This window comes from Gorilla gorilla, chromosome 2, assembly GCF_029281585.2.
Source record: "Gorilla gorilla gorilla isolate KB3781 chromosome 2, NHGRI_mGorGor1-v2.1_pri, whole genome shotgun sequence".
Lineage (NCBI taxonomy): Eukaryota > Metazoa > Chordata > Mammalia > Primates > Hominidae > Gorilla > Gorilla gorilla.
The window spans coordinates 14,531,043-14,546,809 of record NC_086017.1 but is presented as its reverse complement, the minus strand read 5'-3'; the positions used below and the strand labels follow the sequence as shown (position 1 = coordinate 14,546,809).

General features: G+C 45.9%; 1 protein-coding gene across 1 annotated transcript in view; it reads right to left on the bottom strand.

Annotated features, from left to right (window-relative positions):
- ITPR1 (inositol 1,4,5-trisphosphate receptor type 1) overlaps positions 1-15,767 on the bottom strand; it is a 354,018-nt gene that overhangs the window by 97,938 nt on the left and 240,313 nt on the right. Inside the window, exon 44 of the mRNA XM_063703566.1 lies at positions 14,342-14,532. Within this exon, the coding sequence (XP_063559636.1) occupies positions 14,342-14,532 (191 nt within the window). The remainder of the gene's footprint in view (positions 1-14,341; positions 14,533-15,767) is intronic.

Sequence of the window (15,767 nt, the reverse complement as noted above, 5' to 3'; positions counted from 1 at the left end):
CTTCGGGGTTAAGTGTCAGTGAAATGCAGTGGAAGGTAGGGGGATAAAATGATCTCAGTGTATATGGAGGCCCCACTTAAGCATTCAAAAAATTCTATATACAGTGTTTTCAATGTATTATGTATCAGCAAAACAAAATACCCCATAGGGCTATAATCAGCTCAGGGGGTCATCTCAGCAAGAGATGCTCTGGCTATCACTCCTACTACGGGATTTCCTCTCTCATCGAACCAGTAGGTGGTCAAAACCACAATAATGCATAAATTAAGGCAGGGAATTGGGTATCCAATGTGAGAAACTGAAAAGGTGCCATGTATTAGCTATTTGCCCTTACGGTACTGCAAGTGCTCAGATGACTCATAAAATGACCAGAACAAAAGTTTGTTGCTTTGTTTTTACTTTGAGAAGATAAAGAATCACGAATTAGTATTCAAGGTTACCTAATACTAACCCTTGTCTACCATGTGAGGAACCAGACCTTGCATTACAGGGAGCTGTTGTTGGGACAGGACAAGAGTCCACATCCCCTGCCCAGTGCCTGGTTCTGGGTCATGTCACTGAAGCGCATCAGCCCATCTGTCAGCCAAACCCCACTAGCCTTGTGCCTTCTCTTCTAAATCCCTGCGGAGGAAAACAACTTCTGCCTTCTACAGTACGAACAGTGAGGGTCTGCTAGGAACCAATACAACTTCGCGTCCCAATGCAGCAATGTTGCCAGGTAACAAATGTAGAAATATACTCCAAAAACCGTATGTGACAATATACAACCTCCGCTCTGCAGCTGATAACCGAGGGAGTGTTAAAACACCGTGTTCTCTTAGCACTTGGGTTTTTGGTGTGAAAATAAAATTAAACGGGATACTTCCTCTTGTAAATATAAGACAGGCATACAACTCACACATGTATCCACTAATTGGAAATAGTAGAGGGGTTTGCAATAGCTATCTGCAGTGCATCCCAGCCTTCACTCTTACCCTCAAGATGAATTCCAGAAAACCTACAGAAACAATAACCGAGGAAGAGCCTTTCTTATGTCGGGGACAAGCTCTCCTTTAACAATTGTGAGGAAGCTACCCACAAGAAGGACACCAGCAGAAATTAAGGAAAAGCTCATGCATTGTTATTAAAAAAAAATGTGCTTCCATTCCACTCCATTTTAAAGGTCTACCTTTAAAACTCATTGGCTAACCAAGCAGTGATTACTTGCTTCTCAGATCAAATAACCAGTGCAGCCTGTTCCCACCCCAAACGAAAACAAGATAGACACTGCTCTCTAGTAGGCAGAGCTCCCAAGTGGGTACAGGGCACTGAATAGCTCCCTCACATTGGACTCATGTAACTTAAAGGCTGGCTAGCATGGTAGAAAGCTGAGAGACTTCTGAGGGCCTTGTGTTCAAATCCCAGCTCTGCCAACTGGGTGACTTTGGGTAAGACACATGGCTTTTTTCAGACTCAGTTTCCTCATCTGCAATTGGGACTATTCCATGTAGTCCAGATAGAGTACCTACCGGCTCCATGCACAGTGCTGGGCACTTTATAAAAAGGAGAAGACCTTCCTTCCTTTCCCTTCCCCCACACATGAATATTCTTCAACCAGTGAAGACTCAGATGTGGGGAGTATCTGGTGCATTTAGCTTCTCTGAGCAAAACGGGCAAAAGCTGAGATCTAATAATCATCACATGATGCCAAAGAACATATGCTTCTTTAGATGCAAGCGAAAAACAAAAATCGCTATTAATCCAACTTTTCATAAGGGCCCTAGTTAGATGAGCTGCTGTCAATCTCTTCCACAGTGAGGAAGTTCTGTAGGACAGTCTTCTTGTCATTAACTTTCCTAAGACCTGGGACCCTGGAACTTGCTGGAAGTACATGTATGTAGCACACATAATTGTCATTTGGCAAATGAGATGCCCAGTCTGAAAGGAAAAGTCTTTCATGATTTCCTCCTCCAGAATTCATGGGCAGACCTTATAAACAAAGCAAATACACTGACCACTCGAGCTGCCTTCTGATTATCAGGAGGGCACAGTGTCTCCCACAAAGACTCCACTACCAAAGAAAACAAAATGTGGAGCCACGACTTCCAATCTGCCTGGCAAACAGACGCAAAGTCCTTGAAGCGGCCATGTCTGTGCCTGGAAAATTGGTGGAGTAAGGAGGCAGCATGGTAGAGAGGTTACAAACTCACGTTCTGGCAGAAAACAAACCCTGGCACAACTACCAGCTGGCTCTGTGACTCTGAGCATATAACCTGACCTCTCGGATCCTCTATTTCCTCATTAGCAGAAAGGGATCAAAACAGTACCTACTACATAGGAGCCCCAGGAAGATGGATGAGACCATGCAGTGAGGGCGCCTGGCTAGCCCGTGGTACATGAGCACTTGTTACCACTACTGTCCATCATTATTACAAAGAAGAAGAAAAGAGGACTGCTGCCATCATAAGGCTATTTCTCCAAGTTGACATGTATTTCCCATGGGCTCAGATCAACTCCCTCCCACACCTAAAGAAGGCCCCCTTTAAAATGGCAATAACCATCAACAACACAAGTTCACATTTCACATCCTCATGTTTCTATTCAGAAATGGTAAGAAGGCTAAAGTAACACGGTGGCCACACTGGGTCAGAACTTCTATCTCTACGTTTACAGTCTGAGTGCGGGGTCAGATGGAGACTCGACCCCGGAAGAAAGTGCACTCTTGGGCGAGTTAGTGGGTGAGGGAAGATAAGCAACCAAAAAGTAAGCAGAGTTGCTTTGGATGAGCTGTTACGATGTGTTAAAAGCTCCATGCTGAGCTGAGTGCCTTCCACATATTATCTCAGTGAATTCCCAGAATAGTTTATACAGTAGGAGTATCCACACTGATTCATCATGTACACACTGAGGACCTTTCATCCAGCACATGTGGAGGCTCCTCGAGGGGACTCGGAGTGAAGACAGACTTGGTCTCTGCCCCCTCGGGTCTTACAGTCAAGCTCCAGGTGAAGTGTGGTCATTACTACAGTAAATGAAGCACAACCCATTATCTCTGCCTCAGGGGATCAAGAGGAAGTTTCTAGAGTAGGAGACATTTCAATCAGGGCTTGGGGAGCCTGCCAAAGGGAATGAGGGCACGTCCCACATGAAGCAAAGGCATCTGAGTTCATGGCCCCGCTGGGGATTGGCAGGCATGAGTTGCAGCTGCAGGACAATAAGCGTAGGGGAGTGAGTGGAGAAACCCAGGTGAGGCCAGAGCACATGAGGCACTGATGGGTTCCATCAGGGTGGCCATGGGCTCCATACTCCACAGAAGGCTGTTCAGATGGGGAAGCAGGTGTTGAGGGTTCCATTTGGGGGGCATCACTGACAACCGCGTGGAAGAGAGAAATGCCCAGAGGCAGGAGGCCACTAAAAGGCTATCTCAGTTATCCAGGCAAAAAGGCTGACAGGTGCAGAGCTCAGCAGCCCTATGCTGGCAGGCGGTCAAGCCTGGTGGTCAAGAATATGAATCCTGAAGTAACAGTGCCTAGTTTCAAACCGCTGCTCCTCCATTCCCAGCTGGGCCACTCTGACTTCACAGTGCCAACTATCTGGCTCATTATAAGTCCTAACAATGGTTAAACTCCCAGGAGGTAGAGTGGGCACAGATTAGTTCCTGGAGAAAAGCAAGAGAAAAAGAAGTCTGATGACTGCAAAGCTTCTAGCTTGGGTATCCTTGGCTGGTGGTGAGTCCACTGACAAAGCTATGGAACACGAGAGGGCAAATAGAATGAAGGAAGGGAGATGACAGCGTCATGGGGTCCTGCTAACTTATAGCTAACACAAGTGGAGATGCCCATCAGGGATTTGAGCAGAAATCTAGAAATCGGCAGAGAGGTGAGACCGAGAGCTGTATCTTTGGGAGGTGTTGGCATAAATGGCTGCTGGAGGCCTGGGCAGTAGATGAGATTACCCAAGGGCATCGGTAGAAAAAGAAGGCAAACAGGCTGGAGATGGGGCCTTAAAACATTTCAGATGTTTTAAGGTCAACCGTATATGCCCTGAGAAGTCCCTGTGTTTACCACTAGGAAAACGTTTGTAGGAGGCACAGAAATAGCACAGCATTAAGCCATAAGGGAGTGACTAACCTGAAAACGTGATGCTTTGGGGTAGGACGGTCAGAGGGGGCTCACAGATCAAAAGTCTGTAATCGCAGGTGTCTGGACTCTCAGGCTACATATACAATTCCCTAAGGAATGTCCTGCTTTGTCTGCCTCCCGAATCTGTGTTGAAAGGTAATAAACTGGGGTGATGGAGTACATCCTGGCAGAGGCTATGTGGGGAAAGCAGAGATGACTCTAGGAAAGAAAACGTCTTTTAAAAAACAACCCTGTCTGTCCCCACCAAAAGGAAGAAAGAAAAGAAAGAAAAAAATGAAGGAAAAAGGGAAAGGAAGGGAAGGAAAGAAGGGAGGGAGGAAGAGATGGAGGGAGGGAAGGAGGGAAAGAAAAAAAGACAGTGAGAAAGAGAGAGAAAGAAAGAAAACAAAAGAAAGAGAAAGGAAAAGAAAGAGAAAAAGAAGAAAAGAAAGGGAAGGAGGAAGGAAGGAAAGAGAAGGAGAGAAGGAGGGAAAGAGGGGAACGAAAGAAGGAAGGAGGGAGGGAGGGAAGGAAGGAAGGAAAGAGAAGGAGAGAAGGAGGGAAAGAGGGGAACGAAGGAAGGAAGGAGAGAGGGAGGGAAGGAAGGAAGGAAAGAGAAGGAGAGAAGGAGGGAAAAAGGGAAAGACGGGAACGAAGGAAGGAAGGAGAGAGGGAGGGAAGGAAGAAAGGAAGGAAGGAGAGAGGGAGGGAGACAGAGAGGGAGGAAGGGAGGGAGGGAGGCCCCAGCCTGTTTCCCTGAATTCCCATTTATTAGCTGAGTAAGTGGCCAACATATCTTGGGACTTAGGATATTGCTCATCTGGTGAATATTTACTTAAAAATTGCCATACCAGGGGATGAGGAGCACAGAACGAAGGGGAAATACTGTGGTTCTTTCCCTTAGGCAGTTTAACATCTACATAGTAAAGATTAAACAAACCCTAGGGTCAGCGAACATTTTTCCAAAGGGCCAAATGGCAAACATTTCACACGCTGAGGGTCATCACAGCTCTCTGTCACAACTACTCAACTCTGCCCTTGAAGCAGGAAAGCAGTTAGGACAATCCCAAAGGAAAAACTGCAGCTATGCACCAATAAAACTTTATCTACAAACACAGGCAGCTGTCTGGATTTTTCCCGTGGGCTACCATTTACTAATCCCTGAACCTCCAGAGGAGGATTGACCAATCCTCCGCCTGGCACTTCCCAAGAGGCATCTCACACTCGGAAGTCACTAAAGAAAGTTAGGAAGAGCACAGACCTCTTGCTAGACCAGAAGGAAGAGAAAGAAATAAGGAATATCTGGACCTGCTGAGGATTCAGTGGGATAAAATGAATTGATGCCTCACTTTACAAAAATTTCTAGGTCTTCTCTGTCATTTTTCTCTGCACTTTTAGTAAAATTTTAGAGACTGTGGAAAACCTGAGGTTCTCTCTGAAGACATCTCCTCTTAGAAACAAATTCCTAGCCGGCGTGGTGGCTCACGCCTGTAATCCCAGCACTTTGGGAGGCTGAGGCGGGCGGATCACTTGACGTCTGGAGCTCAAGACCAGCCTGGTCAACGTGTAGAAACCCCGTCTCTACTAAAAATACAAAAAATTAGCTGGGCGTGGGGGTGGGCACCTGTAGTCCCAGCTACTCAGGAGGCTGAGACAGGAGAATTGCTTGAACCCATGAGGCAGAGGTTGCAGTGAGCTGAGATCGTGCCACTGCACTCCAGCTTGGGCGACATAGTGAGACTCCGTCTCAAACAAACAGACAAACGAACAAGAAACAAATTCCTGCTTCTAGGTTTCGCAGAAAGGAAGGAGATTAACATTCTGCTTCCAAAGTTCTTCCCCTCCCCCTTCCCCCTCAACAACTGTAGTCCTCTCATGGAAGGCCAGACAAGCAGATGTATGTAACTGTCCACTTCTGCCCATATTGTTGGCTCTGCTACTCAGGAAAGAAGAGAAATCACGCTGGGTCTCCAGCTCCTCTGGAAGCATGAACCAGGATGCACATTCTCCCCTGGGACCACCTCAAAGGGATTGTGCCTCTTATAACCAACCTGGAGGGACTCACAGATGAACGATGCTGACAATTCTTGCAGTAATTTCTTGCCCCCAGCTGGGAAACTGAATGCCAGTAGGTGCATGCATTACCTACTGTCTGCCGTCACTTGGAGAGCTGCGCTAAGGATGACCAGGGCAGAGTTGTGGGAACTGCCATCTTCTTCTGCAGGAGGGCTCACTCAAGTCTGATATGCCTAAGAATGTAACGACTTTTGAATTTTGAGCTTCTTCCTTAAGACCTGGATTTAGATCAATAATCCTCAAGGACTCTTGTTCAATAACAGTCCAGTTTCCTGGGAATGGTGAAGAAGGGTGTGAGGTGTTCAGGTCAAAGGCAGATAAAGTAGGAGGAAAGGAAGAGAAGGAGGGAAAGAAAGGGAAGGAAAAAAGGACAGACAAGACAATGGCCTGGGCCAGGGAGCACTTCAAACCACAAAGAAGTGACTAGATTGCTGTTTTTCTTTCTGCTTCATCCCAGAATGTCTCTCATTACTATTAGTGGCAAAAACCGCAATTACTTTTGCACCAACCTAAATAACCTGTACCCAAGGCAATGAAATTTCCCAATGTCCTGGAGTTCTAAAATCATTTTTAATATACAGTCAGAAGGACTTGGGTCAATTGAGTGTGAAAATAACATAAAACAGAGCGTCCCCCAGGCCTGCTGGATGATAAACCACTATGCAAAAATAGAAAATATCAGAAGTAGGATTTTAGACAGAAAACAAATTTCACAAAATACAGCACGTATTTAAAATGAATAAAAATATTATTAATTAGAACCGAGCATGGTGGTCAGCACCTATAGTCCCAGCTACTCAGGAGGCTGAGGCAGGAGGATTGCTTGAGCCCAGGAGTTCAAGTCTAGCCTCAGCAACATAGCAAGACCCTATCTCTTAAAAATATATATGAACAAATAAAAATAAGAACCACATCATCTTGAGATCTTTGTATTGGCCAGATGCCACGTGAGGTGCTTTCTATAAATAGTCTGTGAAAACATCTCAGGAGTTCTCTGAGGTGGGAACTGTCACCATCCTATTCTCCAAGTCAGGAACCAGTGGGATGAGTGAGGTGGACTTCACCAGGAGTCCTGAGGTGGGCATATAGGAGGCAGGGCTTGAGCCCAGGCTGTACCCACACCACAAAATCAGCAGCCCTGGCAGCAGCTCCACATGTCTACCAGACCACACACTTTACCCTCATGTTCTTCGTAACTCCATAAGGAAGGGACTAGGCTTTTCCAACCCTCATTTTGCAGATGAGGAAACTAAGTTTCAAAGTGGCCCTGACAAACCCCAAGGTCACTCAAGGCTGGCAGGGGCAGAGCTGGAATTCCAGCACAAATACTGTGGTCTGGAGGCCCGCATGTGATAGGCTCTCTCCTTCCAGGGGGTCCTCCCTGAGTCCCTAACCTTTATGCCACCATTTCTCAAAGGAGCCAAGCTGGTCCTTGAGCCAACCTGGGGCGGCTTTGCTGACCCCTCACAGCTTCCGCAGAAGGGCAGTGTCTCTGGGGACGCCTGCTGGGGACAAGTCACTGCCTCCCTCTTTCTTTAATGCCAACAGCTCTCGAACCCCCACATGCAGGAGGAGAGCTGCCCTGACTCCACTGCTGGCTTCACTCCTTTCCCACATGGATAAAACCTGAGGTTAGAAAACACCGCTCAGAAGTGACTCATTCCTGACTTTCCTGCCAAAAACAACACCCATTTACGTAACTTGCTCACACACCAATCTTTTCCTCCTCCTCAGGGTGACTGCCCTGTCAAACCAAGGCTGATCTTCCTCACAAACTGGCCTTCCATTTCCAGCAGAGGCAAATCAAATTGCCCTTTCCGCCCTCATCTCTTTGCTAACTGGGGTCAGGGATAGCCCAACCAACGTGTCCCTCCCACACTGTGTTGTGGTCACTTCTGGAAGGGATGTGAGATTTCCTATCTAACACTGGTTCTTGGGCTGATTTCTTAAGCCAACCTCAAAAAAAAAAAAGAGTGTGGTGTAGGAAAGGCCTCATGAACCAGGGATCACTCTCTCTGCTGAATTTGCAGGCCAGTTTCCTGACGGAGCACTTCTCACATTTTCCATCTCTAGCTGCTTACGTGCAGAAAAGAAAACCCTTTTCGGGTGTGTCTGTAGACTAGACTTTGGCATAGGAATAGACGTGGGCAGCCATTTGATACATGAAATTCCCGGTGCTTCTGAAACCAGAAGCAATTAGTCCAAAAAAATGTTTAACTATCTATCCCCATAACGTGCTAGGAGGTTCTCTATGGTCATGTCAGCATATATATCCCAAAACATCTGTATTGGCTTAAGAAAAAACAAAAATAAAAAACGAGGTATGTCCAAAGATAGCCTGTCCTCCTCTTCATTCCAGGTAAGGACAGCCCCTGTCCTTCTGTAAGGAAGAGGAAGCGAAGGGAACTTCCCCCAGGCACTGGTGGGAACATCTTAGGAGGAAGGAACATAGAAATTGGCAAGGACTCGAAGGACGGATATGAAAGTGCCGTGAGCCCTGCTGAGCCCCATGTGTGCCAAAAATTAATTCATAAGCAAATGCTTATTTTATAGTTTCCCACTTGCTACAAAACATCAAGCCACAAGGAAATATTTCTTCTGGGGGCTGACAGGAAGCGGGTGGCACCAGAGTGGGGAGAAAGAAAGCCGGAAGTTCTCTTCAAGACAAGCGTGATCCTATCACCTGACAACGTGTCACCCGTTTCTGGAAAATCCATGGGCTGTGGTACTGTCTCCTTGTTCCCATAAGCGGAGGGTTCAATGTGAAGCCTGCTCTGATGGCAGCCAGGTAGGAGAAGTCTGGGAGTCACGATCTACCCTCAGATGTTATCACCATTGCAGGAGCCGGGGCAGGAAGAAAAGATGCTGGGAGACTTGGGGACACCACCCCTGGGAGTCCATTATGCCAGACTGGGAAGTAACCTGTATTTGGCTTCCAGGCATTTCAGGGCTTTAGCTGATGATGTGATGGATGACAGGGTTTCATAATAAGGGAGCAAACCCTCCATGAGAGTGCCTAGCAAGCACTGTATGTCATTATTTGTGGATTCCCATAAATTGAATCCTCTAGGGTCTGGACAATGAAATCTAGACTTTCTGGAGCGCTGTGATTCCCAGTGAGCTTATCCTAAGGCAGGACTGAATTTTCTTACAACATCCAAAAGGAGAAAGACAAGAGTCAACACTTTTGCAAAGAAGGGATTTAGTATCCAGGGAGATCCAAACTCCTCAACTGCAGAGACAATGGTGTCTCCCTTTCCTGCAGCTGTAGCATCCAGCTTGGGGGCCTGGCTGACCCATGGTAGGTGCTCAATCGATTATAATGGGGGTGGTGGTGAGGAAGCCAGTCCCCAAAGGTGGTCCCCAACAATTCTCTCTTTTTATACATATACCCTACTCACAGTAAGAGGTGGAGTTTTTCTCCCCGCCTTTGAAATGGGGCTGGCCTCATGTCTGGCTTTGACCAATAGAATGTGATAGAAGTGATATTCCACGAATTCTAAGCCCAGGCTTTGAAAAGGCTAGTAGCTTCCACTTCCTGCTTCTTGAAACACTGTTTCTCAGAACCCAGTCACCATGTTCTAAGAAGCCCAAACCACACAGAGAACCAAGGCACTCCAGGCAGTACCCCCAGCTGAGCTCTCAGCAAAGGACCAGCACCAATGGCCACAGTCATACAAGTGACCACGTAAGCTGTTCTAAGACCAGTCAACCCCCTGATGGTTGCAGACCCAGCCAAGATCACACAGAGCAAAAGAACCACCCAGCTGAGCCCAAGCTCACAGAATCATGCTAGGCACCAAAATGGCCATTGCTTTAGGCTATTAAATTTTTAGGTGGTTATTCAGTGACAGATAACTACAGGTGGAGGTGGGACGGACAAGAGGTACAGGATATTTTATCATGGGTTTTGTCCAGCTCTGGAACTCTGAGTAAGTCATAACCTCCTTGAGTTTCTGTTTCCTTGAGCCACTGTGCCCAGCCTTCCCTAAATATTTTAAATCTGCAGTTGGTTGAATCCACAGATGCAGAACTGACAAACACTGAGGGCAGATTGTATACATTTCTGGAACTGTGTAGGCCTGCCTGCTTCCCTGCAACTCCCCTTTCTACCACCTGTCATCAGGAAACATGGATCTCAAGAAGGCCAGCTGACCACAGGCCCATTTCCCTTCCTGAGACCCTCCATGGTGCACTGAACAGGAAGTGACCATGCTCCACCAGCTCCGGCAAGAACCCACCATGTCTTCAGTGGAGCAAAGCATCTCAGCAATCATTAATTGCCACATTGTGGTCTTAGCCCAAGTCAGGCTCACTTCCCAGCTGGCCACTTACTACTCTGAACCAACTTCTCAACAGCAAGACGAAACTCTGAATCACTCCCCCTGGGGCTTCAAGGTTCCTGTCCTTAACTGGCTCCAGACACAACCCTAGTTCCACATCATTTTCTCCAGAGAAAGAGAAGCTTGGGGCCAAGGGGCTCTGACAAGTCAAGTCTAGGCTAGAAGATATTTTCCTGGAACCATCGGCCTCCTATGAGACATTGGGTTAGACTGGGCCCCCCAGGGGTCACAGAAGCGGGGAGGAGAAAACAGCATGTGCGTGTGGCCACCCCCGCACCCTTCCATCCTGGCATGGGTCCACAGGCCCCCACACCACCCCTGAGTACCCCCAAGAGAAAACATCCCTGCTCCACACGTGGCTGAACTGCGGTAACTCCATCATGGCATTTCATCTACAGCCTGGGTGTATGAGTAATAAATGTGTGAAAACATGAAACTAATATTCATAATTACCTTACAAGATAAAGAACTTGAAGGAAAAACAGCTTCTGTGTGCCTGGCCGTCACCATCAGGGTGCTCCGTGAAAAACATGGCATCTCACCAGAGCCACAGACATCGTCTCCCCAGGAGCCTCAGTGCTGGCGGCCCTCAGCCCCACCAGCCACTCTACTTCATTGTTAGTCCTTAATTAACGGGGCCTTTGTGCACCTGGTCATCCCGATGCCAAGCCCAGAACCGAATGGGGCCTCTGACTTCTCTTCCACGTCTAATTAGATGCCATTTCAGCCAACATTTACCAAGTATCAGCAGGTCCAGGCCTGGGCCTGGTGCAGGGAGTGACAGGGTTTCTGTTCGTGATATCCTGTCCCTCACCCCCACCCCTTTAGCCCCAGCAAGGTTCAGAGTCTCATTCCCTGCCCTCATTTCTTTTATTTGTTGATTGACATATAACATAGGTACAGTAAAGCACACCAATTTTAAGCATATGGCTTACTGAGTTGTTGTTTTTTTTCTTTTTTAAACTTTTATTTTAAATTCAGGGGTGCAATTGCAGGTTACATAGGTAAGCTTGTGTCACTGGGGTTTATCATATAGATTGCTTCACCACTCTGGTATTAAACCTAGTACCCATCAGTTATTTTTCCATCCTCTCCCTCCTCCCGACCTCCACCTTCCGAAAAGCCCCAGTGGGTGTTGTTCCCCCTATAAGTGTCCATGTGTTCCTATCATTTAGCTCCCACTTATAACTGAGAACATGCGGTATTTGATTTTCTGTTCCTGTGTTATTTTGCTAAGGATAATGGTCTCCAGCTCCATCCGTGTCCCAGCAAAGGATATGATCACGGAGTTTTAAACATGTGCACACTCACGTAACCACCACCCAAACAAAGAGGTCGAATATGTTTCCAGCACCCAGAGAGCTCTCTTGTGCCATTATGAGAAAATATCCTCTCCCAAGATATGAACTCTTTTATCAGAGATTTAAGTTCAGGTTCTCATCAGCTCTTCCACAAATTACTGCCCATTAACTTTTTAATTCTTAGACTGCCTCCTTGGGACCCTGCTTTCCTTAGTTTACCTGTCCTATACTGCCAGGTGTATAGTCCTCCATTACAGCTCCAAAGCCCCTTGGAGGGCTGCACTGCTCCTACATATGAACCCCAACCCCCATCCAAGGCCCTTCACTTCTACATAGCACTCCTCGGTCTGAAAGACCCAACCCCTGTTCTGGAAACCCAACTGCTGCTCTCACACCTCTGGGCCCTCTCTACCATGGAATATGACAAAGATTCCTTATGCCCCAGATCCATGCCCAATTTCCCCCTTTCAGTCCCATGTCCATCCTTGAAAGCCCATTTCATCCACAGACCGTCTGCAAACTCCCCAGAGAGATGCTGGTCTTTCTTCCTTGGTGTTTCCCCAGCATCACTTCTACTTCTTGGAGGGCACTAAATGTCATCCTTGAGACATAGCATCCTATCTGCACATCCACGTATCCTTGTTAGAGGTTCAATTTCTTGAGGACTGAGATTCTGGGATTTCTTAAACTGGTAAAGCTTTACAATTTGGGGAAGGGAAGGAATAACAACCTAGGGTTTCCAACTTCTAATTTGGCCAACAGAAAAAAAAAATCTATCATCCATAATCAACACCATTTCATTAAAGAAGACACTGTGGCTAAGAATAAAGATTGGAGAGATATAATCTCAGAATAAAATGGCCAGGTCTTCAAACTGAATCCATTGGTTTATGAAAAATTCACCACATTGTCCTCATTTTCCACACTTGACTATGCCTGGAGAAAATTCTCACAGACGAACTGGCTCCCATGTCTGGAAACCACTGCCCCATCATCGCCCCTTGTATAGCAGCACATACACAGAAAGGGCTCAATGACTATTCAGTTCAACTGCTCTAATCACAGGAAATCATGTGGTTCTAAGACAAGGAGCATTTCGGCTCTGCTTCCTCCCAACACAGGAGCCCAGAACACAGCAGTGGCTGGGCAACAATCCATTGATGAGAAGGACTGCAGGACCCACCCACACACATGACAAAATAAAAAGCAATCCCAACGTGTACGACTCGTGCCCACGTGACAACTTAGACAAGCAGTGGGCCTTGCCATTGGCCCAGGTGCCTAACTCACTGTCGCAAATCCCAACCTGGTGCAACACATGACAATGAACTTCAAAAGTGTACGTTGGGGGAAGCGGGGATTGGAAGGCGAAAGAAAAGGGCCACCGCAGTTGGCTGCACAGGTTGTGCCAAGGCACAAGGGTGCTGGCTGGAGGAGCAAGCAGGGACTGAAATCTCACCTGTGCTGCACCTGCCAAGCCAGGCACCCTGGCCCGGGGCACAGTGACTCACAGGAAGAAACGCCCTTTTCAAAGTTGCACAAAGAACCAAGACTTCATTAACCGAGACTCTGAATTTCAATTCAAAGCCAAGAATATGTCAGGTCAAATATATACATATCAGGGTGAATTTTATGGTATGTGGATTATATCTCAATAAAGCTTTTATCAAAATATATATGTGTGTGTATGTGTACACAAGTCTGTACATAGATACACGTCCAAAAAAGAACTCTTATTCAGAGAGCTAACAAAGAAGGAAGAGTGCATAAAGGAGGTATTAAAAATATGTAAAGGGATCATATATAAAAGTTATGTTATTTATGTATTATTAAAATTCATGTTCTAAGATGACTGTTGTGGAAGAAAAAATCATGAAAATTGTTTTTTAAGGACATCCATAAAAAGTGAACTAGAAATAGAATTTGAGTTTTTATTATTAGTTTTAAATATATATCATACCTACCTTTCAAAAAGTCATCTATTCATTTCTGACTAACATAGCCTGGTATCTCTAATATTTCAAATTGATTTGGCTTTATTAAACTTTCAGTTAAAAGGTAGGTAAATTTCTCATAAGCAACAGCTGTGGTATCTATAGATACATAAAAGTTAAATCTTCTAAATAGCACACACAGTTCCAACTCTTTTGGTCATCTTGTGATGAGATCCCCTACAATCTTGGATAAAAACTGTAAATAAACTTCATGCAATCATTTATTTATTCAACAAACATTTATGGAGTGCCCACTATGTCCTAGATCTTAGGCCAGTTTCCTTTGCATATTCTCAGCGTTTTATCAGTTTTCAAATGTAACTCATGTTCTGGAACCAAGTCTGATTTATGACCAAATGATCACAGCAGGATACTAGCAGAACTCATTTTTCAAAACAGAATTTTGTGCCCTCAGAATGAGCTGTCTCCCAAACAAGCCTTGGTACCACCCAGGCATCTGGCTTCCAGAACAGACTCTCCTCCTGCTCAGCAGGGATGCCATACCAGTAGTCAAGCTGCCTTCCTACCTGGATGGTGGTGTTGCCTCCTTCCAGAAGGGCAATGGCCAGGAGAATGCTTTCATGGAACACTCGGTCACTGGATGCGTTCATGATGAGGTCGATAACTAGATTGGAAGCCCCCTCCTTGTCAAGGTGACACTGAACCTCGGCCAGACTCATCTCACCCCTGCTCATAGAGCTGGATCCGGAACCTCCCCCTAAGAAGATGGAATATTGTTTTTACTAAGCACAATCAGAACAGCTAATGTTTGCTGCATATTTACTATGCACCAACACTTTATGCACTAAATGCTTTACCCATGTTCATCTCTTTTAACCCTTTTAACCCCACAAGGAAAATACTGATTATTAACACAGAGCGATGAAGGTGCTTTCCCTAAGGACACCCAGCTTGTCAGCAGCAGAGATGGTGTTTGAATTCAGACAGGTAAGATGAAAAAAGAATGATACATTTCCAGCAAGGGACCTAAAGCCAGCCAGCAAAGACTCTCCCTTACATTAAAACACAATTACTTGCGGCAGAGTTCAGAACCGGTTTCAGAAACAAACCAAAGTCAAACACTTCTTAGAATACTCTCAAGGAAGCTTAGCCTGTAATGATCACTTTAGCTCTCTTTCTAACAAGTCCACTCTAACCCCCAACTTACTCTTTTACATAATTTATCTGTTTATTCATTCAACAAATGTTTGCTCACTGCTTGGCATGGAGCCAAGAGCTGGGGATGGGGGAGATGAATATACTTAAGAAGAGAGGACCTATGCCATTTAGAATGGATTCTGACTGTGTTTGGAAGGTACATATTTAAGGACTTGCCTTGTATTACTATTGGCAACAACTAAACCATGAACGCACATGGAGAAATGGGCTGATCAGCTTCAAAAAGCAGAAAATTGTCTATCTGTTCTTTCGTGCAGAACTCAGTTCCAATGTCACCTCCTTTATGCTGCTTGTCCTTGACTTGTCCTTATATCTATAGCACAAGGTAGAAATTGGGTGGCACATTCTCTCTGCTACAGCTTCTCAGAGCAGAGTCTGTCTTGCATTTCCAAATCCCTGTCATGATGCCTCCCCAAGGGCTTCACATAACTGTTAAATGACCTCACTACAGAAAGTAAAGAGAATGGTTTTGAGAGATTATGTGAAGAATCTCTGCATTGATTTTTGGATTTGAAAGGCCAAGTTCTCATTTCTAGGATGCCTTGAGAACTGCATCTTCACTGAAGCCAGCATAGCTCCATGAACTGGGCAGCTATGCTTCCAGTTTTCATTTAGTGAGAAGTCCAAGCTTCCTCCTTAGCATGTGCTAGGACAAATTAAGCGTACACTGAGTATTTCTGTGCTATACATGGAACCCACCAAGGATCTGAAGCTGCCCCACAGTCATCACCAAAAGACAGGAAATCAGACAACTCACATCTGCGCTTTGAGCAC